The sequence below is a fragment of the Tachysurus fulvidraco genome, chromosome 24 (assembly GCF_022655615.1).
Source record: "Tachysurus fulvidraco isolate hzauxx_2018 chromosome 24, HZAU_PFXX_2.0, whole genome shotgun sequence".
Classification (NCBI taxonomy): Eukaryota; Metazoa; Chordata; class Actinopteri; order Siluriformes; family Bagridae; genus Tachysurus; species Tachysurus fulvidraco.
The window spans coordinates 12,400,100-12,427,344 of record NC_062541.1 but is presented as its reverse complement, the minus strand read 5'-3'; the positions used below and the strand labels follow the sequence as shown (position 1 = coordinate 12,427,344).

General features: G+C 37.0%; 1 protein-coding gene across 4 annotated transcripts in view; it reads left to right on the top strand.

Annotated features, from left to right (window-relative positions):
- csmd3b (CUB and Sushi multiple domains 3b) overlaps positions 1-27,245 on the top strand; it is a 403,012-nt gene that overhangs the window by 132,754 nt on the left and 243,013 nt on the right. For 3 of the 4 annotated variants that reach the window (XM_027175911.2, XM_047808109.1, XM_047808108.1), the window contains exon 5: positions 16,768-16,975. In XM_027175911.2, coding sequence (XP_027031712.1) covers positions 16,768-16,975 — 208 coding nt within the window. The remainder of the gene's footprint in view (positions 1-16,767; positions 16,976-27,245) is intronic. The other variant, XM_047808110.1, reaches the window with a different exon arrangement.

Genomic DNA, 27,245 nt, shown 5'->3' with positions numbered 1-27,245 from the left:
CTTTAATTGTCCATAGTTATTTATAAATGTCAATCTCAATGTGTGAGCGATGATACTGTCCCCTGCTTTGTGCTCCTGTTTGGAGAAGCACTACAGAGATTGAAGGGATGGATGGCATTGACCAGTTGTTAATGGCAGTGTCAGTGTTTAAGTTGTTGGATTACTAATCTTTTAAATACCAGGACAGCCAAGCTGCCTCTGTAGGGCCCTTAAGCAGAGCCCTTAACCCTTAACTCTAAAAAATAAATCTCTCTGTATAAGGGCATCTGCCAAAATAATACGTATAACATACTGTACGTATAACGTATACAATAAATGTAAAATTACGGTTGATATTATTGTTCTCAGGCTAATACTTTATGATTTCTGTAGCAGCAGCTCGTTCACATTGACTTGTACAACACGCAGTCTAAACTAATCTAATCTAAGAGAAATTATAAACATAGAAAAATCGGAGTTGTAGACTGAACCGCTGTATATAGCTGCTATGACAGGAGAGGTAAGTCCCACAGCGTTAAACAGACGAATAGCTTGATGTTTGATTCAGTAATTAAAGACTGGGATTATTTGTAAATTGCTGTGGTATAAGAGGAATAAATCGTCTTGGAGATATCAACAGCACTACAGTATAACAGCACACCGTGTCATGTTTTATTCCTCTCTTATTTACAGTACCATGCCTGTTACACTAGCTTATCATTCTTGAATTGGTTTATCTGAGTGATTGATTCCCACAATCAATGATTTATCTGATACATATGATGCCATTTTTAATGTTCATGTTGTTTAATTGGCAGTAGAGAAACCAGACTTGACTATCAATGGGAAGAGTATCGATAACATATTTAACAGTAATCTCTCTGTCTAGAGCTTCAGTAGGGATTTTGATTTTGACAATATTATACAGTCACTTCACCAAAAGAAACATGTTTGGAACAGAAGTGTGTACTGGCATTTAACTGAATCTCTACACCACAGTCTACACTAAGATTTTATTCGGATAGTGCACTGTAGAGTCTCCAACAACCATTAGACTGTCATCAGTCATGCTGTCATCTCAAGATAAACAAAGTCAGCAGTTTATGGATCAATAGATATGTTCAGTAGATAATCTATCAACTATCAACTTGTCCCTTTTTTCCCCATTTAATCTACTTAAATGGAACGTTTTATGGTTGTTAGTGTGTTGTACTACATTCTTTACACAATCAAACTGTCCCTTATGCCTTTGCTTTTTTTGGAAACAGCAGTTTATGTTAATGATGATGATAATAATAATAATAATAATAATAATAATAATAATAATAATAATAATAATAATAATAATAATAATAATAATAATAATAACTTATTTTCTATAGCACCTTTAAAAGTACATCTCAAAGTGCTTTACAAAAGCAAATAAAACAACAAAAATACACCACATAATATAAAGATAAAACAACAAAAAGAGATTATAAAATAAGCACAATGTAAAATTACAATTAGTCAATTAAAAGCTACCCTTAAAAATGAGTTTTAAGCTGAGATTTAAAAATGCCAAGAGATTTTGCTTGCCTTATCGCAGTTGGTAAAGAATTCCAAAGTTTTGGAGCTAGTGAAGAGAAAGCCCTATCTCCCATCGATCGTAGACGAGTTAAGGGAACAGTTAAAAGACCAGTTTCAGAAGAACGAAGGTCACAAGATGGAATATAAGGAATTAAAAGCTCAGTCAGATATTGAGGAGCCAACCCGTGTAAGGCCGTGTAGGTAAGCATCAAAATCTTAAAATCAACCCTAAATCTAACGGGGAGCCAGTGCAAGGACTCCAAAACGGGAGTAATAGGATCTCTTAACTTTGTTCTAGTGAGAATTCTAGCAGCCGAATTTTGCAATTTGTTTAAGGTAGATTTTGACACGCCAGCTAACAAGGCGTTACAGTATGTAATAGCATGTTGTAGTTGTTTATGGTGATCTTTTGGTAGATCACCTTCCTGTGGACTCTTTTTATGTTGCAGTGTATACAATCTTTACATGTTGTTGATAAGTTAAAGATTGGTTCACTGCCTGAGCATGTCTAAAGTGGACTGTTTGTTTTTTGTCACTAAAATAGCTCTATATGACATAGCCTATAGTAAGAGTTGAGATATCCATGCACATGTAACGCATATTAAACCCATAACCTGATGGCATGAACCTGATGAGATATTGTTTGAATAAGTCACACATTTTAATGACCGGTCATTCGTTTTACTTTTATTTTCAAAGAGGCCCTGGGTGTTGGATGTTGGTCTTGATGGTAATGAAGCATAATGTCTTTTGAGGTAATACTTTGAAGTGTGATATTTCATCTTTGTATAACGAATGAACCAAAGCTTTACCTCCTCTCTGATAAAAAAAAAAAAGAAAGGAAAAAAACCGACCTTCAGATGTTTTGATAATTTATTAATGCTTTTCTTCACAGGCCAGGAGGCGTCTGGGAATATTAGCTGCTTTGTTTAATTACACTGGTGTAGGATGGCTCATGCTCCTGTCGGTCAGGGCTAGGCTCATAATTAAGTTGGCTAATTAACAGATGTTATGGTGGGATTGGGATTTTCAGAGCTTTGAGAATGCTGAGAGGTTCAAGCTTTGATGGACTAAGTCCCTCCTAATCTGCTTTACCTTAAATAGGCAGCCTTGTTTGTAGCGCTCGGCCCAAAACACCCCGCACTCTGTGTGTATCCAAATCACGAGTACCATGATGATTAAGGGATAATAGCGGCAATGCGAGGAAGCGTAAAGAGACAATAAGGTATACAGATACGGATTCCAGAACCTTGGGCTCTAAACATCACTGAACTAAACATGTTACGTAGAGCATAACGGACTTCCTGCTGTGCATGCTTAACACAGCTGCAGATTAAGAGCAGAGAAAGATGGCCATGAATAAGTAAGAGCTTGTATAAAGGTGCTCCTGCAGAGCTGATTGATGTGTCTGGAGGAGTGTGTGGAGCATTTATACTGATCCTTCTTCCATCCTCAGGCCCTCCCAGAGACTCAGAAGCACACAGAATTAATTGACTGTGTGATTGTGCTTTATATGGATTATAATGTTGATCAGATGTATTCAGTTTCTGCTTGCCACTGTTTTTTTTATCCCTCTGTTTTTGCTTTTTCCTTCTCCTTTTGTGTGTGTGTGTGTGAAACCTATACATCCTTGCAGCCTTAAGTCTCGGCAAATTTGCTGAGCTAAGGCATGTCTCCAAATAGGGATTATTTACTCAGAAATAATGAGCAAAACTGAAAAACTGCTCCCTCCAATACAGTATTAGATTATGTGCTAATTTTGTCTTCTTCCATGTACCTTTATAGCTAAATACATTTAGTCCCAAGATGATTATAGTACAGTTATGTCATGTCGGAGTTACAATAATTACAGTAATTGTAAAAATCTAGTAAAAAGTATTGGTTTGGATTTTAATTAAAAAACACTAAAAGCTTAAAAATGCATTGTGTTATAAGCACTAACGACCAATAAAGTGACAGCAGCTTCCAAAGTTATAGTAGTTTGCAACCTGAATTTACATCTGAAAATAAGTTGCCATTGAAAATAAAGGGTTTGTTATCCATCCATCCATCCATCCATCCATCCATCCATCCATCCATCCATCCATCCATCCATCCATCCATCATCTATCCTACTGGGTTGTGGGGAACCTGGAGCCTATCCCAGGAGACTTAGGGCACAAGGCACACACATTCATACACTACAGACAATTTAGAGATGCCAATCAGCCTACAACCCCTGCCTTTGAACCGAGGGAGGAAACCGAAGTACTCAGGGGAAACCCCTAAGGCATGAAAACAATTTTATTACATTATTATAAAAAGAACAATCAAGTTTATTACATTATTATTATGATTATTATGATTATGATTATGATTATTATTATTATTATTATTATTATTATTATTATTAGTAGTAGTAGTAGTAGTAGTAGTAGTAGTAGTGTTGTTTCTAGTACTGTATCTATCCCATAATAACTAGGCTGACAGTGTTTGATTTCCAGGCAAACAACTAATTTCTGGCCTGTCATCTTGTAATTACCAATTTCTTGGTTAATTAATGTACATATTATAAATATTCCATATGGACATCAGTCATTTTGTCATATGTTTTGAAAAGAACTACATTTACACGCTGTTATAGAAAATATTGTCTCTCTAGTTGATTGTGAACAAAATGTGAATTATGTTTTGTATTGTTTATTTCATACAACGTATAAACTTCTATTTATGAAGCATGACAGTAATTCTGTGCTCCAGTAGGTCAGATCTGGAGTTGTATGCTTGTGTACCTTGAGTTAGCATCAGAATACTTTGTTTTGACATGGGCCGTTGCTGGACCGGATCCCCCAGGCAGACCAGTGATGAATTGAACAGCCAGGGAGCAGATGATTTGGCTTAGGCTAGCAGGCCCTGTTATATTTCTGCCCTCTTTGCTGTGGTGATCATGATGAGAAGAGACACACACATGCGAACACTGTGTCTGTACTTTTACATCATTACAAGAACCTGTACAGCTGTGCAGGCAAGCTTTGCAAACGATGCCACCTTGCCCATTAGACCCCACTGTGTGCCTTCATAGTGATTTACAAAGTCTGAGCTGAAAGTTACAAGGTGCTAGAAAAGATCAATTGGAATGGTTTCATACCTATAGGGGTTTCGAAGCATAAAAATGTGTTTGTGCGTGCACATTTGTTGAGCATGTCGGAGGCATTTCAAAAAAATCCTCCTCGGAGAGCATGTAGATCTAGCGTTGTTCACTTTACCGGACGCCGAAATGCTCTCCTGGGCTTCTGCCTGAGAGCCGAGTCGATATTTCCCTCATCTCATTTTCCTTCTAAGGAAATCTGTATCTCTGAACATGCTTACATTCTGTAGGGTTATCTAGCACAGAAAATGCACAGGCACTGTTTTATTAGATGTGTATTGCTTGCCCTTAAGAGAGCATTTCAATAGATACAGCTGAATTTCTGAAGATGTAGTCTCAGAGAACCTTCCAGAGCACTGCAGTGGCTTTCGGTTAGGTTAAACCGTGAATCCTGTATAGTGATAAATTCTTCGATGCCTTATAGTGTTATCATTTGCCAGTGAAAAATATTTGTGGTTATTCTGTATTTTTTATCGTGGCATTGACGGTTATGGTGTTTGTAATGCCGTGATGGCTGATCAGGATATTGCGAAGTTTACTCCTGTAAATCACCTTTACTATCATAAAACCATTTCTGTTTTTCTAATGTGAATATTTTAAGTCTGTAATCAAGTTTTAGTTCTTCTGCTCTCCCAACCAGTAACTATATTAAACAGGACAGCCGATCGTGCCGTTATCCAGCACTTTATTTCCTACCAATGAACACAAAACTTACACTTCTGCTATTTCTCCCTTTATGTAATTGGTACTTTGATTTAAAAATATGGGCTTGGTGTGTTAACGTCCAAAAGCAATAAATAACGCATCAATAACATGCTGATGACGTATTATTGACGTGAGAGCAACGCAGGCTTAAATAATTGAACGTTAAATGATAGATTATGTAAATCTACAGACTGGGCTACAAAGAATCGACAGAGTGAGCTACAAAGAAAACTCAGCACCATCGTTTACCTTATATAGAATGTGTTAGTTGTATCTTTACTTTGCTGTGGAATTATCATCATTTAATTATGTAATTAGTTTTCTCTTGAAATTGACACCCAGACGGATGGATGGATGAATGGAAAAAAAAACTTTCTTTACCAAAACTAAACTAAACTTAACAGTAAAGTACTGTTTCTCAGTTTTGTATAGAATAAAACAGAATCGTTTACAACTGCTCATTTGGTCGATGTCAGATACAATAGAGCTGAATGTTAAGGGGCTGTAAGAGCTTTGCAGTGCTGGGACACAACCTTCTGACCTGTGACCCAAGGTCTTAACCTCTGGGCACCACAAAAACATCACAACTAGCATGCATTGATTCAACTTCTTCTATCAGTCATTAACTCTACTAAAAGATTATATCGACTCAATGTATGTTAGTGAGCTAGTTGTGGTGCCTCAGTGGTTTAGGTGTTTTATAGCACTTTATTGGCAACTAAGGCAGTAAATTATTGTAAAATCTAGTCTTTTTTTTTTTTTTTACTGTTTTTATTTTGTTTGCAATTTATTAATAGCTTGTTTATACCAGCTAGCCCTGATTCCCTAAACTGAGAAACTGCAGATATTTAAATAAATCACAACTCATCCCTCAGGTATGAATAATTTAAAACATTCATTAATTCAGTCATGATTTTTTTAACATATCTTTTTTTTACTAATTATGTTAAGTGTTACAAAACGTCCGTTTAAAGTCTGATGTCTTCAAATGTGCTTATTTAATATGACTGAAACGGTATACAGAATATCTAATTTATTTACTATATAGAATATTAATTTGTATACTATATTTTGTCCCAACTTGATTTTGTTTAAGACTCTCACCGCACATGCTAAGCTATATGATGTTTACATATTACTTGCTCCAAAAGCAATCTATCAAAGCCTGCCATAAACTGTAAGTGTGTGTGTGTGTGTGTGTGTGTGTGTGTGTGTGTGTGTGTGTGTGTGTGTGTGTGTGTGTGTGTGTGTGTGTGTGTGTGTGTGTGTGTGTGTGTGTGTGCGTGTGTGTGTTATGTATACATATATAAAACAGTAATAAAACCTACATAATGTGGCTAGTTCACCAGTAATGTGTTTTCCATCCTAAGGATAATCGTAATGATGCACTGCAGTCATCTCTCTGTCAGACTGGAATATAGTACATTTAGTTTGAGAAATTTATCATAATAATCATAATAATCCAATTTCATTTTTCAATTTTTCAATTTTTTTTTTTTTTTAAAAACTGATTTGTGACTCTTTTGTCTTTGTTGTTTTTTTTCTTTTTGACTGAAGACGTGTCAGCTTGTGGGTCATTGAACCAGCAAGACATGGAAGCACTGAACCAAAACATAAACAAAGCCTCATTGCATCCAATTTGCCTCCATTTATGAAACCACGGGCATGAAAAGGACACCGCAGAGCCTCCTTAGAAGTTTGTCTAGTTTGTTTACATCCTTTGACCAGTCAAGTCCAAGTTTGAAGGACTTTGTGCATCTGTAGTTTATTTGAAAGACGTAGCGTCACTGTATAAATGTAATTAGTTTATTTCAGCTAGGAATCCAACAAGAGCGATTATTCACCCACTATTACAGTGAAGGCAGCTTTAATTACAGTATGCATTTGTTTAGAAGAGAATTAGTTAAACTGGACAGTCCTAATTTAGTTACAAATTCCATTATCATCAAATATCTTTAGCAAGACTTTAATTTCTAAACAAACCAAAAGCAATAAAAAGTATTTCCACAGAAATACACTAATTTACAAGAAGAATAAGTAATTATACTGTACAATGTTTAATGCGTTGATGTGCAGTAAATAAGTTTGCATGTACCCGGTTATAGAGTTCTCTCTTTTTTTCTTTTTTTTTTGTTCTGGCATTCAGTTTAAAATGCTTGCATATTGTGTAACAGCATGTAGCTATGGCTGTAATACCAATAATAGGCTTATTAATAATAATATTAATGCACTTGTTCTAATATGTAATAATGAACAGATTAATTATAGTGTTGTTGAAAACCATATCAACAGTATAGTAAAGATTTTTATAACGATACCTTTATTTAACCCTTTTTACCAGTACACTGGTGGTCTATTGTGTAGGTGGAATGGAAATCGACTTACCAGACATTTTTAATCAGTATAAAGAAATGAAAGTTCACAGCAGTAAGTCTGTTATAAAACTTAGTCAGGACACTGTTGGTCTTCAGGGTGGAAAGGTTTTGACCTCTGTAGTGATAAATGGCTGCCCACTGCTCCGGGTGTGTGTTCATGGTGTGTGTGTGTGTGTGTGTGTGTGTGTGTGTGTGTGTTCACTGCTGTGTGTGTGCACTTTGGATGGGTCAAATGCAGAGAACGAATTCTGAGTATGGGTCACCGTAATTAGCCGTATGTCACCAAGAAATTCAATGGTAAACTTGGACACAACCAAAACAGGTCAGTTTTTTTTTTGGTTTTTATTTTAAAAAAAAAAGAGTTAACATTTATTGACGCAGTCAGTTTGAAGTTTTTTTGTTTGTTTGGTTTTTTTTTTTTGCAAAATACAATGTTGTAGGTCATGGAGCATCTTCAGGAGAGAGGGCTTTGTGCTTTCTTTGTAATGTACCAAGCTGTATTCTTATTATTTACAAGGAATAGAAGATGAAATAGAGGCGTATGACTTTTTCTTGATGCTCTAACAGGATATACAGCCTGTAAGTGATAACAGGGCCTTGGCTCAGAGATATTTCATGACATGTCACTCATTTGATTTTTCCTTGTTGTGCTGTATTTCGTAAACAGTCTGCCAATAGAATCTATAGCCCATTATAAAAGTCTTTGTTTAGCTTTATACAGATATACTGTACCACACATGCTAAACCCCCTAACCTTAAAAGCTTCACACATTTTAATGCTAGCCATTATGTACAGTATATCATTTTTAGAAGCCCAGGGTGTTAGATATTAATGTTTTAATGAGAACAGGGCATAATGTGTTTAGAGTAAATACTTTGTGCCATACTTATATGAATAAAACCTCTAGAAAATAATAATAATAAAAAACAGGAGTGAAAACAAACTCTTGTAGGGGAGAACGGGGACAGTTGTAACGGGACGGTTGTATCACCTTGAAGTCCTCCAATCAGAAACAACACTCACTGTGCACATGCTCAGTTAGTTTCCCTCCATTTTTGCCATAAAGGGAGCCACATTTGAATCTTCCTGACGGAGTTATCTACAAAAGATTGTTATTGAGGTAAAAAGAACTTTTCTTTCTGATGTACTTTTTTAGATGCTGTTATAGGATCAAATGTCTATGAATTCAAACAAGTATTAATAGAATCACTATTTTGTAAGCTAAAAATATAAATGGCTAACAAGTGTCAAACTAGCAGTCAAGCTAGCTCACATGAGACGACATGCGTTACAACCATCCTTGTACACTGGGACGGTTGTAATAGTGGAGAGACTGTGTTAAAATCAATTTTGCAACCTGTACATATTTCATAAAACCACTTAAACATATTGTTTCAGCAGTTGACAGATTGAAGTTTATAATATAACAAATTGGTTATTCCAGTAAAAATGGTTTTTGATGTATTACTAAAAATTGCAAAAAGGGTTACTGTACAACTGTCCCGGGTCTCCCCTAATGCTCTCTTTTTAATGTTGGCTCTTCTCCCCAACAAAAAGCACTAGTTCGGCCCCTTACAGTATGTTTTACTGCTTGTAGGTGAGGAAGGTGAAGAAATATGTTGCTTTGAGACTTCCTTTCATTTATATTTAAGAGCTGTTCAGATGACTGGAAGTCTCAAAGGAGTGTTTATCTGTGCCATGAGCAGCAAAGTGAAAAAAATGGTTTTTAACGGTTTTTGTGTTTTATTTCAGATCGGAAATACATTTTAATATTTAACTAGTTGACCTTCAGTAAGACAGTATGTTTTACGTCAGTGTTTTAAAACGTTAACGTCCAGGTATTGAAGCTCTTCTGACTCCTAGTCATACTGATTTGTGCCACATTGAAATATGACCTTTGATTTCAGAAATTACAGAACAATACAATAACTAAACAAAATTGTTAAAAGAAGCTTTCTCTGGGGGATTAAAAGGCCATTAAATTGCCAAACTACTGTCTCCTCTCTGTTTCCTGTTGTCTCCTTCCTCTGTTTAAGATTAATTTCAAACCTCAGCCAATTTCGTAACACTTAATTGGGCTTAATGTCATAAATTTAGTGGTGAGGGCAGCATCTGCTCCTGTTTATCTGAATGCCATCTGAAAAAATGTGTCCCAGAGTTAACCATAATACTTTAATCATCATGCTAATCTAGGCCAAATGTTTGAGAACTTAATTTAGTGAGGTCTTAGTAGGGCTTGGAAAAGCATGGTACTTTTGTAAAGACAAAGCCCTCATTTTTATATGATTTTCTTTTAGATTTCAAAATGAAATTTGGATTTTACAGTATTATCCTTGTTTTCTGGACTAAACAGAAATGTAGAAGTAAAAAGCCCAATGTCTGTCAGCTAGGCATTATTGATTGTCTATTAAGTGTTTTTAGTGAAGGCTCTTATCTTGTAGAGGATGTATCTTGCTGTATACAAACTTGTACATTAACACAGTGGAATATGCTGGAACTTGCTCCCTTGCGACACATCGATATCTATAAAGATAACCTCATGTTCCCCAAACGGTTTCTGCTCTTGCTCTTTTTTCACATTTATTGTTCAGTGAGTGAAATTGTCCACTATTTCATGAATGGTTTAATTACTCTACTGGAAGAATTACTACTGGACGAAATGACTGCTGTCAGAGAACTGGCAGGATGGAAAGAGTAAAATGCTACAAGGCATCTACAGTCACTCGGTCAAAACATTAACCCCAAAAACGAAACCACATCATGCCTCTGTAGTTTCTGAGTAGTTTGTCTCATTTGTCTCATCTGTAATGGCCCACTTCAGTCTGATGTATAGTATCTATCCTGTCTAGGTGGTGGACAGGAAGACTGGTGGGTCCTTAGGGATTAGCTGTGCCATTTCCTCCAGTGCTGTGTGACAGGTGTGTGACAGGTCTGTGTGTGCCTGTAGCATCTCAATCAGTCCCGCATTTTAAAACTGTGCACTGTGTCACTGAAGACATCCGGTGGAAATTCTTAAGAGCCTGAAGCAATTGTGAAACTGGAACAAGTTTTCTTTTTATATTTTCACTGCTTATTTATTACAGTAATCACCCAATGCAAAAGCTATTACACCTTAATATAGTAAAAATACACCAATCAGCCATAGCATTAAAACCACTGACAGTCGAAGGGAATAATGTTGATTGTCTTGTTACTGAGGCACATCTCTTGGGGTTGGATATATTAGGCAGCAGGTGAACAGAACAATGTGACGGCTATATGACTGTGTCAAAGAATTTCCAAAACATCACATCGTGTGCCGTGTTTCTGGCATGCTGTGGTTAATAAAACCAAAAGGGGTCCAAGGAAATAAATAGGATCTAATCTGATCTGATCTGTAGAGCTATTGTAGCACAGATTGCTCAAAGAATTAACGCTGGCTATAATAGAAAGGTGTCGGAACAAACAGCTTTGTGTGTATGGGGATGAGTCTACAGGCTTGTCTCAGGCTTGTCTCAGTGTCCATGCTAACTCTTTTTCATCACCAATGAAAGTGCTAATAATGGGCACATGAGCATCAGAACTGGAATATGGAGCAACGGAAGAAGGTGGTCTGGTCTGATGAATCATGTTTTTTTCTTGCATTACAGTATATGGGCAGCTGGGTGTGGGGGTGTCACTTACCAGGGAAGAGATGGTTCCAGGATGCTCTATGAAAAGCAGGCAAGCTGGTAGAGGCTTGGAGATCTCCATCCGATTGTAAAAATATAGGATGTGGTGTACAAAGATATCCAACCCATGGAGGGAACACCTCACAAATTACAGGATTTATACAATGTTCTGTTAACGTCTCGGTGTCAAATACCCCAACACACCTTCAGAGGCCTTGTGGAGTCCTTGCCTTGATGGATCAGAGCTGTTTTGCTGGCAAATTGGACCTGCACAATATTAGGCAGGTGATTGGTGTATATTGGTGTATATTGCATATAGTCAAATTTAATTAATCTAATATTACCTATTAAGAAATTACAATAAGCCACATTTAAGATGTGTTTTTACAAATTCATGGTTAAAAAAATAATATTGTTCTTTTGGCAGGTTGAGGCTTAGTGGTTAGTACAGTATGTTTGCATCACACCTCCAGGACAGTTCAAATGTTCTCCCTACATCTTAGGGGTTTCCTCGGGTATTCCATTTTCCTTCCCAATCCAAAAACATGTGTTGTAGGCTGACTGTCATTGTTAAATTGTCTGTATTGTGTGAACAGGTGTGTGAGTGTTAGCATTTGTGCACTGTGATAGACTGGCCTCCTGTCCAGGGTGTCCCCCGTCTCCTGGGATGGGTTCCAGGTTCCCTGTGACCCAGTAGGATAAGCAGTGTAGTGGATAGATGGGTGAATGGATGATCTGAAGATCGATTAAGAAACGTTTAAGCTTGATCAAGCATATTGGTGGGAGCATCATGCTGTAGGGTTGTTTTTCAGCAGGAGGAAATGGAGAGCTTGCTGTCATCACAGGCAATATGTATGGAGCCATTTATAAGTAAACCGTTAGGCTGAACTTGTTCCAGTCAGAAAGACATCTGCATTTGTGGTAAAAATATATGTTCTTAATTAGAATTAAGCAAATTAAAACTGTCAAAGCACAGGGAAGATATTACATTAGAATAGCCTGGAAAAAAAGGAGTTTGTGAATTGATCGAGTCAAAGCTTAAATGTAATTGAAAATCAGTGGCATGACCTGGAAATTGCTGTCCATTACCAACCTCCATCTTATTTGGCAGAATTGTAGAGAAGTTGTATTGAGGAATGAAAGAAAATGCAAAACAACAATTTGGCAACACTCATAGAGACACATCTGTAATTGCTATAAATGGACAATTTACACTTAGAGGGTGGATAATTATCAATTATGCTGAAGGGTGTTGTTTTATTTATTTATTTATTTATCAGTCATTTTTATTATTTAAATAATTCCGAGGACATATTTCTGTAGAGTCACTTCAAAAGGAGCATGGAAAAAAATCCATTGTGAAATAAATAAATTTGATGATGCAGTACATAAAAAATGGGGGGGTTAATACTTTGTGGAGACATTCATCTATTCAGGACACCTTATCTGTTCAATCATCCTCGGTTCCATCTCTTCCGTACCTACAGAAATACTGCTTGAAATAGTTTGACATGTTTGTCAGATTCAGATTGTTGCACTCAAGGAAACTTGGTAGCTAAAATAAGAAGCTGCTCATTCCCACATTACTGATGTTTGAGTATTTGGCAGTTCCATTGTACTGGCTATGCTCCATTCATATTTCAGCATAATGTGTGGCTCAAATCTTCTACTTTGTAGCGCACTCGAACCAAAAGACAGCACAGTCAGTGATATGTGTTTCTCTCTTGTATCCAATGTGTGGGCAGTGGGACCCAGGAAGGCATTCATTATTTTTGGAACACGAGCAGCCATACAAAGGCCAATTTGACCTGAGATTTGACATGCTTTACCTGAAGGTGCCTTAAACAGCATGATATGAGTGATTTGTTGGCTGTTGCTGAGGTTCTCTAGGCTGCTAGGCTCCAAAATAATGAGGGAATTGCGACTTTTATTTTTGAGCCTTGTATTTTTTTTTGTGTGTGTTTGTGTGTGTGTGTGTGTGTGTGTGTGTGTGTGTGTGTGTGTGTATGTGCATGTGCTGTTATTCAGGTTCAAATGAACCTGGAGTCGTTCAGTTGCTGCAGCTCTTTACACAGGCCTCGCAAAGGATACACAGAAACTGATTTACAAATCACTGTCACAAACTGACAAATGATTCCCAAACGAATCAGTGGCAATACTGTTACTGACTTTAAACCTGCAATAATACAGTACTTCTAGTTTACAACAACTAGAAATCATGTACAAGCAATTTCCTGTTTGTTACGGAAAAGCAGTAATTTTATGGTACAGTATTTTCCGCACCATAAGGCGCACCGTATTATAAGGCGCAGTCTCATTACGGGTCTATTTCTGTACTTAACCCATACATAAGGCGCACCGTATTATAAGGCGCAAAGTATTAGAAGGCGCACCGTATTATAAGGTGCATGCTAAAACATACGGTCTACAAAAAAAGGTAACAGAAGCAAAACAGTGAGTTTAGTTGAACTTTATTCTACTATTTAACAACACACACATTATTTTTTAATCAATCTTCTCCCACAAAGTCATCAAAGTCCTCATCTACTGTGACTTCTTAACTTGGCGCAGTACATTTTCTTGCTTCCTCCACTTCCGAACCACAGATACATTGATGTTGAATACTTTCAGCTGCTCTATTCCCATTTACAACCGCGTTACTGATAGCCTGGCGTTTGTAATTGTTCCTCGTAAGCATCTGATTTTTATTGGCGGATGGCAAACCAATTTAAGGTGCATTTACCGCCACCTACTGGACTGGAGTGTGGAGCGCATAATGGTTAGGAAGTATTACGTAATGTCCTCTGATTGGTTTATCGCTGCCAGCGTACATAGTGTATGTATTACGTCCCTGTGTCAGCAGGAAATGGTCTGACAGTCAATCAAGCGGAGCGCTTACCAAAGTCACACAACATTTTTACAGATTTTTGGTACTCAGTGCACACATAAGGCGCACCGGATTATTAGGCGCACGGCCGATTTTTGAGAAAATTTAAGGCTTCATTTATAAATTCTTTATAAGGCTCATATATTCTTTATAAAGCAAACGGTTAAAGTTTCCTTCACGCTATCTGTTGTCCATCTTGAATCACGTATCATTTGTAAATGACTTAGAGCTTTGTTATGACATTTATATTATTATGAAAAAAAGAAGAGGCACAACTATTGATGCTGACTTATCAGTGATATGGAGTTGTAAGAATATAGTCATCAGCAGAGTGGTGTGATTATTATCCTGAGGTGTTTCCTCTTATTTGATCTTAAGCCTTAATTTACTAAAAAAATCATATTTATTTTACAGTGTATAGTGAAGTGTTAGAAGAAAGGTACTGTAAGAACTAATCTTACTGTACCTGCACTGCCATGTTATAACAGCCATATCAATAGCCGTTCCCTCACCAGTGTTTATTTCTTTCTATTTTTAAACTCTATAAGGCAAATAATAAAAGTGACGTGACATACGGCTAAGCACGGTGACCCATACTCAGAATTTGTTCTCTGCGTTTAACCCATCCAAAGTGCACACACATCGCAGTGAACACACACACACAGACACACACACACACCATGAACAGTGGGCAGCCATTTATGCTGCGATGCCTGGGGAGCAGTTGGGGTGCTCAAGGGCACCTCAGTTGTGGCCGGCCAGAGACTCGAACCCACAACCTTAGGGCTACGAGTCAGACTCACTAACCATTAGGCCACGACTTGTGTGGTGTGTGGTTTCCCACATGCTGCATGTGAAACCACAAAGTTCTGAAGACTTTCCCATCCTGGAAAATGTAAATAAAGTGTCTGTTACTTTACAAAGTGCTGACACTGGACAATCCTTCCAAAAAATGTTAATAAACCTTTTACAGCAAACTTCACCATACCAACAGTAGAAAATGTGTGTATTGACTGTCCATACTTTACCACATTATGTACTACACATGCAGTTGATAACACATTAGAATGACTCACTAATATAAAGCTTGCAGCTAGAAATACTGTCAGTGCCGTACTGATGAAGAAAGTACTCAACGCTTTCTGACTAATCTGAATTGTGAGTTTTTAAGTAGCTGCCAATCACGTGTTCAGTGACATTAAGTGCTTGGGTGCTTGTTTGGTGTGTGTGTGTGTATAATTGTTGATTACATTGCTTGTGGTATTAATTGAGGTTTTGTTTATGAGCAGATCCACACACACACACACACACACACACACACACACACACACACACACACACACACACACACACACACACACACACACACACACACAAAATGGGGTGATGAGATTGAAAGCTGAATAAAGAGCCAGTGGACTTTGGACTAATCGTGAGTCCTTGAACTGAACTAGTATGTTACGTGGTAAAAGGTGACACGTTGAAGTGCCTCTCTGAGACATGAAGGCCCGAGTAAACGTGCATGTCTGTCAGAATGCCTGTGTGTGCATGGCTACAATCTGCTTACTGGGTGTTTATGCACTGATATGGTTCTTGCCTCGGACTTGCAGTGTGTTTTCCTCTCAATGTTTTCCTTTCATGTTTTTCTCTATTGACTGGATCTGAGCACTTGATAGTCTGTATGACCTCACGTTAAAAGTGATTCTCTAAAGCAGAGTATCACTTTCTACATATATGTATGAGCTGTATGTGCATATGCTTGGCTTTGCGCCATGTCCATATGCACATATAGCTGAACGTCCATTTGTATAAATTATATACATATAATTTATCATTTTTGCGCAAGACTAGTCCATGTGTCTTTATCTGTACATACTCTAATCTATTCCAATTTCTCCCCCCCACAAAAAAAAAAAAAAAAAGAGAATTAAATAAATCTCAATCTGGTAAATTTTAACTCTCAAATTGAATTGGAGCAAAATAGACAAGAGCTGAGCTCTGAGTCTGATGGGAAATGCAGCTGGGACCTTGTTTTAATTTACCACAAATCTGTAATGATTCAGCTAATGTACATTTTGACAAAGGCATAAGCCACTAATTTACTAAAATATTATGTTAATAAAGAAAGAACAAGAGAAAGAAAGGAGGAAAGAGATTTAAGGTGTAGTTTTGATGAGACCCTCATTCACCAGCAGTATGTCCTGGATAGAGGAGTACTTGTGATATTCAATGAAATATGAAAGATTAAATAGCTAAATAAGTGGGCTGGTAATTACACAGTAAAGCAACGTAACTGTTGCTAAGATTCTATACACAATGTATATCAAATTTGTTCAGATTTTTTACCCCAATCAGACATAATCTGACTTCAGTCCACCTAAATTCAAAGGTCCAGCTGCCATTTCCTGCTGTATACTTTGTGCAGTAAACAAAGGCCAATTCCTAACAGAAGTCTTTTCATGTTTGGTCGACAGCTGAGGACACATGTGGTGGTACTCTGAGGGGTTCAAGTGGCATCATTTCGAGTCCCAATTTCCCGAGTGAATATTACAATAGTGCGGACTGTACGTGGACCATACTTGCTGATCCCGGAGACACCATCTCCATCATTTTTACAGACTTCCAGACGGAGGAAAAGTACGACTACTTGGAAGTGGAGGGGTCCGAGCCGCCGACAATATGGTGAGTGAGACGCCGTGTCTGCTGTCTGTGTGTATGTGTTGGTGTGGCTATGTTTTCCCATGCTCAGCTACAGCTAAGTGCAGAAAGGGTGTTTAATGTTAGAAGACATGCAGGCCTTTATCCAAGGCGTGTAAACAGAATTAACGGATCATAGTTTAATTTTAGAGGTAGAGCGGTTGTCTGCATCAAATTGCTTTCATCATGGGGTATTGTCTAAGGGGTTTTGTGTGTGTGTGTGTTTGTGTGTGTGTGTGTGTGTGTGTGTGTGTGTGTGTGTGTGTGTGTGTGTGTGTGTGTGTGTGTGTGTGTGTGCGTGTTCGAGTGTGTTTTGCCCTCTGTGTGTTTGTTTCTTTGATGTTGTACATCAATGAGGTATTTCGGACCAAAAATGGATGCAATAATTATTTCTGTTTGAAGCAGATAATATTTTCTAATGTCCTCATCATAACACTATTTCATCTTTGCCGCCTATCGATTGTACTCAGATTAGTCTATCGATTCGGCCCCTCCACACCAATTTGCCTGTGACGATATTCAAAGCATGTATAATTACTGCATTAAGAAAAGGTCTAGATGGCTCAGTATACTTCTTACTCACATTCAATTTCACATTATGCACAGAGTAGAAAATCTATAGCATGATCTTTCTGGCTTAGGCTCATCTGCTAATGATTAGGTCTGTCCTCCTCCTTAGCCGCCACCTTTTCATGTGTCTGTCACCGTCACTGCTTGTTCATGTACTGTATGCTTTGCAAAGTCTTGCTTGTATTAGTCAGCATTTTAGAGCCATGTTCCTGTTTCTGTGTTTTTTATTGTGTTATAGTGTTTGTCTTTGTGGATTTGCCTGCCTTTGTTTTGAACCTCTGCAGAAAGAGTATAAAAAAAAACTAGCATTTCTCATCCACAGGACAGGTGTTGTAGAGTCCGACCATATTCATACTGTAGAGGAGGCATTCAACATGTTTTCGAAAGCCCTCATTCATGACTATATACTCTTTTTATTCTACGTTTATTTCAAATAAATATAAAAATTACTAATGACCACTTTTGGATGATTAAAACTGATTTAATATGTTGTTATTTGACAGTGAAGATTATGATTTATGCCGATGTTAATTAGGTTGCTTTTCTAGATGTCATACTATTGTGCTTATACAATCTAGTTGCACCTAGATTTCAAAAATGGGAACTACAACAATGATAAATTTAAAGTAATTGCTTTACCCCATGCTTACTCTGTGAAAATTTGGTTTATTAGTTTAAGAAGAATCCATTCAAATATAAAAAAAAAGATTATTATCGAAAAAATAGGAAATTTTATAGTCCATTTTTGTTTTTCCTTTATTAAACATTAAAGCACGATGAAATTTTTTTCTCCACATACTGTATGCCAGCTTTGTTAGAGTACAGAGTACAGCCATGATACAGCTCCTGGAGCAGACAGGGTTAAGGGCCTTGTTCAAGGGCCCGACTTCTTGGTGGTGTTGGGGTTTGAACCATGACCTTCTGATCAACAGCTTTGAGCCTAAACCACTTGTGCTCCCACTGGTAATTTATAAGGTTTTTAATTAGTCTTTGAGACACAATTATCATCAACCAGAAACCATCATAACTGCCGTGATGGCTTCTAATAAATTTGAAAGCGATAACTACTTTTTTATACAATAATCAAAATGCCTTCTTGCACAAATAGGCCAAGTTAAACAGAGACGTGGCTCGGCTGTGTCTTAGATAATCAGGTTGATCAACGAAGGGAATTATATTCATTATTCTGTCAGTCTGTTCATCTGTGCTGGGGTTGCTGGCTTTTAGGCCAAACTACAACTTTGTTCAAACTCTTATGATTATTCTTCTACAATACAAAGACTGAGAAGCTGTGAGTTCTTGTCATATTTTATCTAGACATTTTGGATTGTTTATAAGTTTAAAGTTTTTTTTTAATATTCAAAGCCAGCAATTTAAGTGATGTCAATATTTATATGGGGAATTTTATGTGTTCAGAATCACATTACAAGAGCTGCTCGACTTGATTTTCTGGGCTCCTCATTCAGAGTATGAAAATCACCTGCATGTAGTTTTCAGATTTTTTTTTTTCTTCAGTAGACACGTCTGCTGGTTTGCAAGTTCATCAGTCTACACCATGGTATTTTTTTCCTTTAAGCTAGAAAAAAAAAAGGATAGAAAATGTGTACTGAAGGAAGCTTTTTCCACATTCGCTGTCTAATGTAACATAAAACCAAGCGACAAATAACAAAAGCTAATAGTATGATATATGACTGAGAAGATGACAAGCATTGGAAGAAACATCTAATAGGAGTCAATTAATTGCAGTATATTGCTTCATAAATAGAGCTAGATGTAATTATCATATTCATCACTGCAAATTGGGTTTAATTTAACAATATGGCAACCGCCTTCATTATTCAGCAGCTTAGAAAAGAGAGATAAGCAATGTCTCTGATTCAGATGCTGTCTCCACTGATGTCCTGCGTGCAGAGTAATATCTGAGGTCTGATTACTCATATGTGCAAATTTAGTATTAAATCATGATTCTTAATTCTTGATTCATGATTCTTCAGCTCCGAGAGAAAAATTTACACAGTGCACAAAGATCTACACAAGGATCTACACATTGCATAAAGATCTACACAAAGCTACACTGTGTACAAAGATCTACACAAAGATCTACACAGTGTACAAAGATCTACACAAGGATCTACACAGTGTACAAATATTCACACAAAGATTTACACAGTTCACAAAGATCTACACAAAGATCTACACAGTTCACGAAGATCTACACAGTGTACAAAGATCTGCACAGTGCACAAATATCTACACAAAGATTTACACAGTTCACAAAGATCTACACAAAAATCTACACAGTTTACAAAGATCTACACAAAAATCTGCACAGTGCACAAAAATCTACACAAAAATCTACACAGTGCACAAAAATCTACACAGTGCAAAAAGATCTACACATTCCATAAATATCTACACAAAGCTACACAGTGCAAAAAGATCTACACATTCCATAAATATCTACACAAAGCTACACAGTGCACAAAGATCTACACAAAGATCTACACAGTGTACAAAGATCTACACAAGGATCTACACAGTGTACAAAGATCTACACAAGGATCTACACAGTGTACAAAGATCTACACAAGGATCTACACAGTGTACAAATGTCTACACAAAGATCTACACAGTTCACAAAGATCTACACAAAGATTTACACAGTTCACAAAGATCTACACAAAAATCTAGACAGTGCACAAAAATCTACACAGTGCACAAAGATCTACACAAAGATCTACACAGTTCACAAAGATCTACACAAAGATTTACACAGTTCACAAAGATCTACACAAAAATCTAGACAGTGCACAAAAATCTACACAGTGCACAAAGATCTACACAAAAATCTACACAAAAATCTACACAAAAATCAACACAGTGCACAAAGATCTACACAAAGATCTACACAGTGTACAAAGATCTACAGTGCACAAAGATCTACACAAGGATCTACACAGTGTACAAAGATCTACACAAGGATCTACACAGTGTACAAATATCTACACAAAGATTTACACAGTTCACAAAGATCTACACAAGGATCTACACAAAGATCTACACAGTTCACAAAGATCTACACAAAGATTTACACAGTTCACAAAGATCTACACAAAAATCTAGACAGTGCACAAAAATCTACACAAAAATCAACACAGTGCACAAAGATCTACACAAAAATCTGCACAGTTCACAAAGATCTACACAAAAATCTACACAGTGCACAACAATCTACACAAAAATCAACACAGTGCAAAAAAGATCAACACAGTGCAAAAAGATCTACACAAAAATCTACACAGTGCAAAAAGATCTACACAGTGCAAAAAGATCTACACAGTGCAAAAAGATCTACACAAAGATCTACACAGTGTACAACAATACTCGTGTATACAGGTCTAGAAGGTGCAATATTTGTAGCCTGTGTATACAGTTCTATGGCACCTTAAGTTAAATCAAATTAAAATTCTGACACAATGTTTTGTATTAGGTTTGAACAAGTGGCTATTGTTTTATTTATTTATTTTTTTTTTTTTATGACATCTTAACATATTGTGTACACCAATCTCTTCAGGGTAATTTGTATCAGAAAGCAGCGGGGTGTCGAGGAGGTTTGTTTAAAATTGTCAGTGAGTTGATATGAATATGCATGAGCATGCAAATGAGACAGACCTCTCCAGTGCTGATTGCTGCATAAACGGAGAGCGGCGGACATCTGAGGCTGTGGCTGTTAAAGCTCCGTATGAATAGCAACAAGTTCCTCTGCCACTGTTTTTGTGTTGCTTACTCATCCGAGACTAGATCCTCAGAACCTCCGCGACATCACTTAATCATGTGTATCAGTAATTGTCTTGTTTTAATCTGTGTATAATTAATTCTTACAGTAAAATTAGACTTGCCTGTATTTTTTTTATTATCCTTATATCAGTTTGAGTAAAGAAAAACCTTTGCTTATTATTAGCTGTGCCTTATTGTGTAGTACTACTGCAGGGCAAACCTGTACCAGCTTGAGAAAATTAAGATTTTAATCTTCTTTTTGTCTTTTTGAGCAATATCTCTCCTCTCCTCTGTCTCTCTTTCTCTCTCTCTCTCTCTCTCTCTCTCTCTCTCTCTCTCTCTCTCTCTCTCTCTCTCTCTCTCTCTCTCTCTCTCTCTCTCTCTCTCTCTCTATCTCCCTCCCTCCCTCTCTTTCTGGACTGATGCCATCCCTGAGTGAATGCATCCAATTATATTATCCGGTTACAAGACAGCAAGTAGCCTTGAAAAATAAGACACTCAAGAGCTCTTGTTCAGTGGACAGATTACAGGTATAAAAGCGAATGGTCTGTTTGTCCTTTTGACTAGTTGGGTTATTTACTTGAATGGCCTAAAGCTTTTTATATTTCTTAGTCTCTCCTCCAAACCGGAATTCTATCTCATTAGTGCCTCTGCATGTGGCTGAGACACCCTGCTAACACCCTACTCTTCTGTTTAATGGAGAAGAGGAAGCATGTTGTGTTTACATCAGATTCAGGGACTGATTTGAGGTGCATTGGAAATGTGAAAGAAAAAAAAAATCCAAAATGTGCTTCAGTGGTCTCTTGAACTGTAATTTGGAATATGCTCTCGTATGACCGTGAAACAAACCGCAGTAAGGAGTCGACACCGGAATAGGCATATTTACACCAAAATAAAATAGTGAGCATAGTAGTTGTAGTCTGTGCTTTAAAATTCAGAACAGTAGCTTGTACTGTGCATGTATTTGCATTTTGTCCTGAGTTGATGAACCGTGTTGTGTGCTTTTATTTTTAAATGAATGTTGTGATTTTATTAGATGCTAATTGTGTATTATCGCCTTTGTAAACAGGGGCCGTTGAGAGGCTATTGGGAATTTTCATGAGTTGGCAAAAATTGTATCTTCAGCCTGCACCGAATGATCTTTTGTCTAAAAACATAAGCCCAAATTTAATAAAGATTTGTTTTTGTGTAAGAACTTGTGCCAATGTTATGACCCCACAATAAAATATGAGTGTAGGACATGCATTAAATATTAAAGTGAAGTCAAATGAATAGGAAAGTTTATCTAAGGCAAGAATTCCTTTTACATATATACTATATGGCCTAAGGATTGTCATCATCAGACACGTGTGTGGTTCTTCTCTAAAGTATTGCCACAATGTTATCTAGCATGTCTTTGCATGCACTAGTGATTATTAGACACTAAGCTACATTTTGGTTTCCCTTCACTGGAACTAAAGGCCCAAACGTGTTGTAGCTGCTGTCCATGTGAAGTGAGATCCACCAATTGCAAATCGCTCGTCATTGGTGATTCGTAGGAAATCAGAGCCCTACTGGGTTCTTCTGGATTAAAATAAACACCATTAAACACTGCTGTCTTGCATGTTCTGAAGAAAACTGACCAGATCGTGTAAATACGATTAATGCATTTAGTGTTGCTTGTTTTTATATACAGTTGTGAGCATTATTGGATTTAATGTTTGGAATGAAAATAATATATGATAGTCTTCCTCAACCATTTATATAAATCGTTTCCACACCAATAAAGGAGCGGCCAAAGTGTTTCAAAAACATATAGACTTACAATTCAATAGCTACCGTGTCACTACAAAAATACACGAACCTGTGCTGCTCTTCAACAGGGCTCTTATTTACCACTAACCACACAAGAAGGAGCTTGCAAGAAGTTTCAGTAACATGTTTGCTCTCCATCCGTCTCCCCTGTCACCCTGTGTGTTGCGCTGAGATCAGTGGAGCTAAGCTACTGCTGATGCCTCTAGTGGGATGCCACCCCCTGTCTCAATCTGTCATCTTGCTCTTGAGACGTTCCGTGCTGCTAGCAGACGCTTACTATGAACAGTCCCCAATCCATCAGCCTGTCTAGTCTGTCGGCGTTCCACAGACGTCTCAGATCAGCTCAGGCCTACTACCGTGCGATAGGAAGCACTGTGCGCTAGTCACACCCACTAAAGAAAGCGGCGTCTAAAGAAGCTCGAGTGGTGTGCAAATCCCCAGTAGCTCACCCTGTACAAACACCTAGCAGTGTGTCAATCCCCTCTAGTAACATTTGGCTGTACAGTCAAATCCGATGTGTCTGAATCAGATCAGACATAAAAACGGACTTACTCGAGTGACCGCTTTGTAGAAATAGATATTTCATGCGTCCGCCTGAAACAGAGGCCTTGAACTCTGTCGACTATGTAGGAATTTTAAATGAGACCTGTCATTTTTCCCGAACAGGTCCCTCAGACCAGACAACGACTGCCAATCACAATAACCACACATTACCTTTATACACAATTTACCTACCGATCCTTTTTTTCTCTCTGATGAGGTTGGACCACTTGCCCTCTTCATCACTCACAGAAAATAGCTGTATTGACTGTTAATAGAGGACTCGAGGCAAGCAGACACCAATAATCTATGACTTAAACATTGCCATCAACTTCTTTTTCTGCTGCTGTTCTGATGTGGTGTCAGACTTCAAATGCTTTCCTTGTTGAAGGCTAAACGTTTTTGGTATTGTTTTTAGACACATTATTATAGCACATTATACAGACATAGGAATTATGATAAGCTTTTTTTTTATTTATTATAATTTTTTTATTACTATTTAACACAACTGTTACACAATATAGAGATTATGTGTGAAAAATATTTGGGGGCTATTAAAGAGCGTTGATTCAACCGAGGATACATTAAGAGATGCTGAGATCTTCACAGCAGAATCATTTTAGTGCTGATTTTTCTCAAAATAAACTCATTTCATCATATACACACATGCATGCTGTGCTGGAAGATAGAGGGGAAGATAATTAGTTGTGGCCTTTGAGTGTGTTGAATAGAAGGTAGGCGAGCGTTTTATTAAGCAGTCTTTTACCATCTGCCCTCACTAACCTCCACCGAGGTTACAGCGTTACCACTAGTCATTAACTGTCAGCCTTAATTATATGAATTAGCTACCATCCAGCATTTCTGTCACATTATGTAGAAATTAGGGAGTGTTATGGAGAATCTAAAGTATTATTATTATTATTATTATTATTATTATTATTATTATTATTATTATTATTATTATTATTATTATTGTTGTTGTTGTTGTTGTTGTTGTTGTTGTTTGTTGCTGCCACATAATAATAATAATAATAATAATAATAATAATAATAATAATAATAACAACAACAACAACAACATTGTTAATAAACAAAAAACAATAATTGTGTTTGCATTTGTTTGTTTGTTTGTTTTTAACTATTTAATTTTTGATGCACACAAAAGTATTATATGAGAATTGCTAGATTCTTCCTTTTGGCGTTTGTTCAGCTCTAACAAATTGCAGCGACACTTAAGTGTGGTGTCAAAAAAACAACAAAACCAGTTTTCACAGTTGCACACGTTACCCGACAGATTTATTTAAATAACAGACAGTTATTGGCTACCGCTGACTACATTACAGTGCAATCTCTGCCTTTCCTCCCAGCTCTGTATTGGGCTCGTTAGCCATAAAACTGACTCAAAAATACAAACCTTGCAATCCCAGAGATACATATGAATAAATAAATTAGTTAATTAATAAAATTAAATAAAAATAAATCTTTTAATTTGTTTCCCCAAATTATTTTGTTTCCCCAAAATTTGTTTCACCAAAATTATTTAGAACAGCAAGAGGTCACAAAAGCTGATTTCAAATATCAAGTCAAGTCAAGAAGCTTTTATTGTCATTTCAACCATATATAGCTGTTGCAGTACACAGTGAGACAACGTTTCTCCAGGATCATGGTGCTACATAAAACAAAGACAGGGCTAAGGCTAAAGTGCAACTGTGCAACCTGGTGCAAACAGTGCAGGACAAGACAAACAAGACAGACAAGACAGTGCAGGACAAAAGACAGTGCAGGACGAAAAACAGTGCAGACATAAAGTTACAAGACAATACAAAAAGTACAAAAAATGCAATACATAAAAGACAATAAACAGTAACAGAAACCGTGCCGACCGACCAGTGTAAATACTGAATGTTCAAACAATATTTCGTGCAGTAACATTAGAATGAACACAGTTTGTTTGCTTATGTTTGCTTACTGTATAGGCAATGAAAAACGATTCTCTCTTCATTAAGCACAAACTCGGATAACTGACTCCCAAGTCTTACAATTACATCAGCTGTTAAACTGCTCTGTGAAATTCTGAGGTCATGTTCTTACTGTAATTTGGAAAGTTCCGTATGAGAGCTAGGTAAAGGTATAAAACATGAGACATGCTGTTACGGGAAAATAATCAAAGAAAAATATCGAAATTTATGAAGCAGTATTAATTAAATTATTAAATAAATAATTAAAGCTCAAAAGTTGATTAGAAATACAGTTGTATCTGTCGAGAGAACTATAAGATCGAGGAGCTTAAAGAGGGCAAAAGCACAATTTAAATTAATGTTGTATATGCTAATATTTTGTATCCACTGAGCATAGCCTCCACTGAGCGTCTTTTAAAATACTGTACTTGTGGATTTTGGGCTCACTGCCCATGCAGCGGAGTATCCATTAACCAGAGCTCCTAATAAAAACTCCAATAACTTAAAAACCTTTCATGTAAAATCAAAGCAGCACCTTAATTGTTGTTTCTGTGCCAAGATATCACAGTTTACCGCCAAGACGTGCACGTACAGTATACTATTGGAAATTAAATGTTAATTTTAAATATCAGCATAATTCACAGCCGATCTGCCTCTTGGATATCTCCATGAGGGTGTATTAGAACAGATTAGCACAGCATGATCCATGGCCCCTTAATCTTCGTATTTCAGCCAATATAAAGATGACGGTTAGCATTTTCTTCTATCGTATACATATCAGAAATATGATACCCCTTCTGATTGAAAACCACTGGCAATTTTTGTGTATTTTTCAGGACAGGGGCTTAGACAACAGAAGTGTGAAATGAATTGAACATCTAGTTAGACTGATGTTATGCGTTCCACGTTCCAATCAATTTTGCTTGCCCACTCATCAGTGTGCACTGCTGGGAAATCTACTGCACAAGGATGGAAGCAGCATCCTGAGCAGATAGAGCCTCTGCTATGACCTTGAATTGGCTTGAAGAGTTACACCACACACACACACACACACACACACACACACACACACAGACAAAGACACAGTAACACTACACATACACAGACACATCCATTTATAGCACACAGATGCTATAGATGGGTAAATATAAAGCCACCTCTAGAATTATTCTGGAAAATAAATTACATACTTCCAAGTGGTTGCTTTTTAATGTACCCAGGGTTTGGACAGATTTGGGGAAAACTGCATTTTCATACTATGCACCATGGGCATGGAATAATTAGCAAAAAGATCTTAAAGTAGAAACATGTATATCGATAAATACATTTAAGACCATCATAAAAAATGTGGTAAAGGAGACATGTAGTAGGAGACATGTTTTTCTTGAAGAAGTTTTTGTATTGTATGATTGTATGTATGTATGTTTTTACTATGTTGTGTTTATGTATCTCTGCTACCTTGGCCAGGTCTCTCTTGTAAAAGTGATTTTTGATCTCAATGAGACTTCCTGGTAAAATAAAGGTAAAATAAAAATAAAATAATCTTAGTTACTGTACGTATGCATCCATCTATCTAACCCTTTTCTGTAGCACCTATTCTACACAGGGTCACAGGGA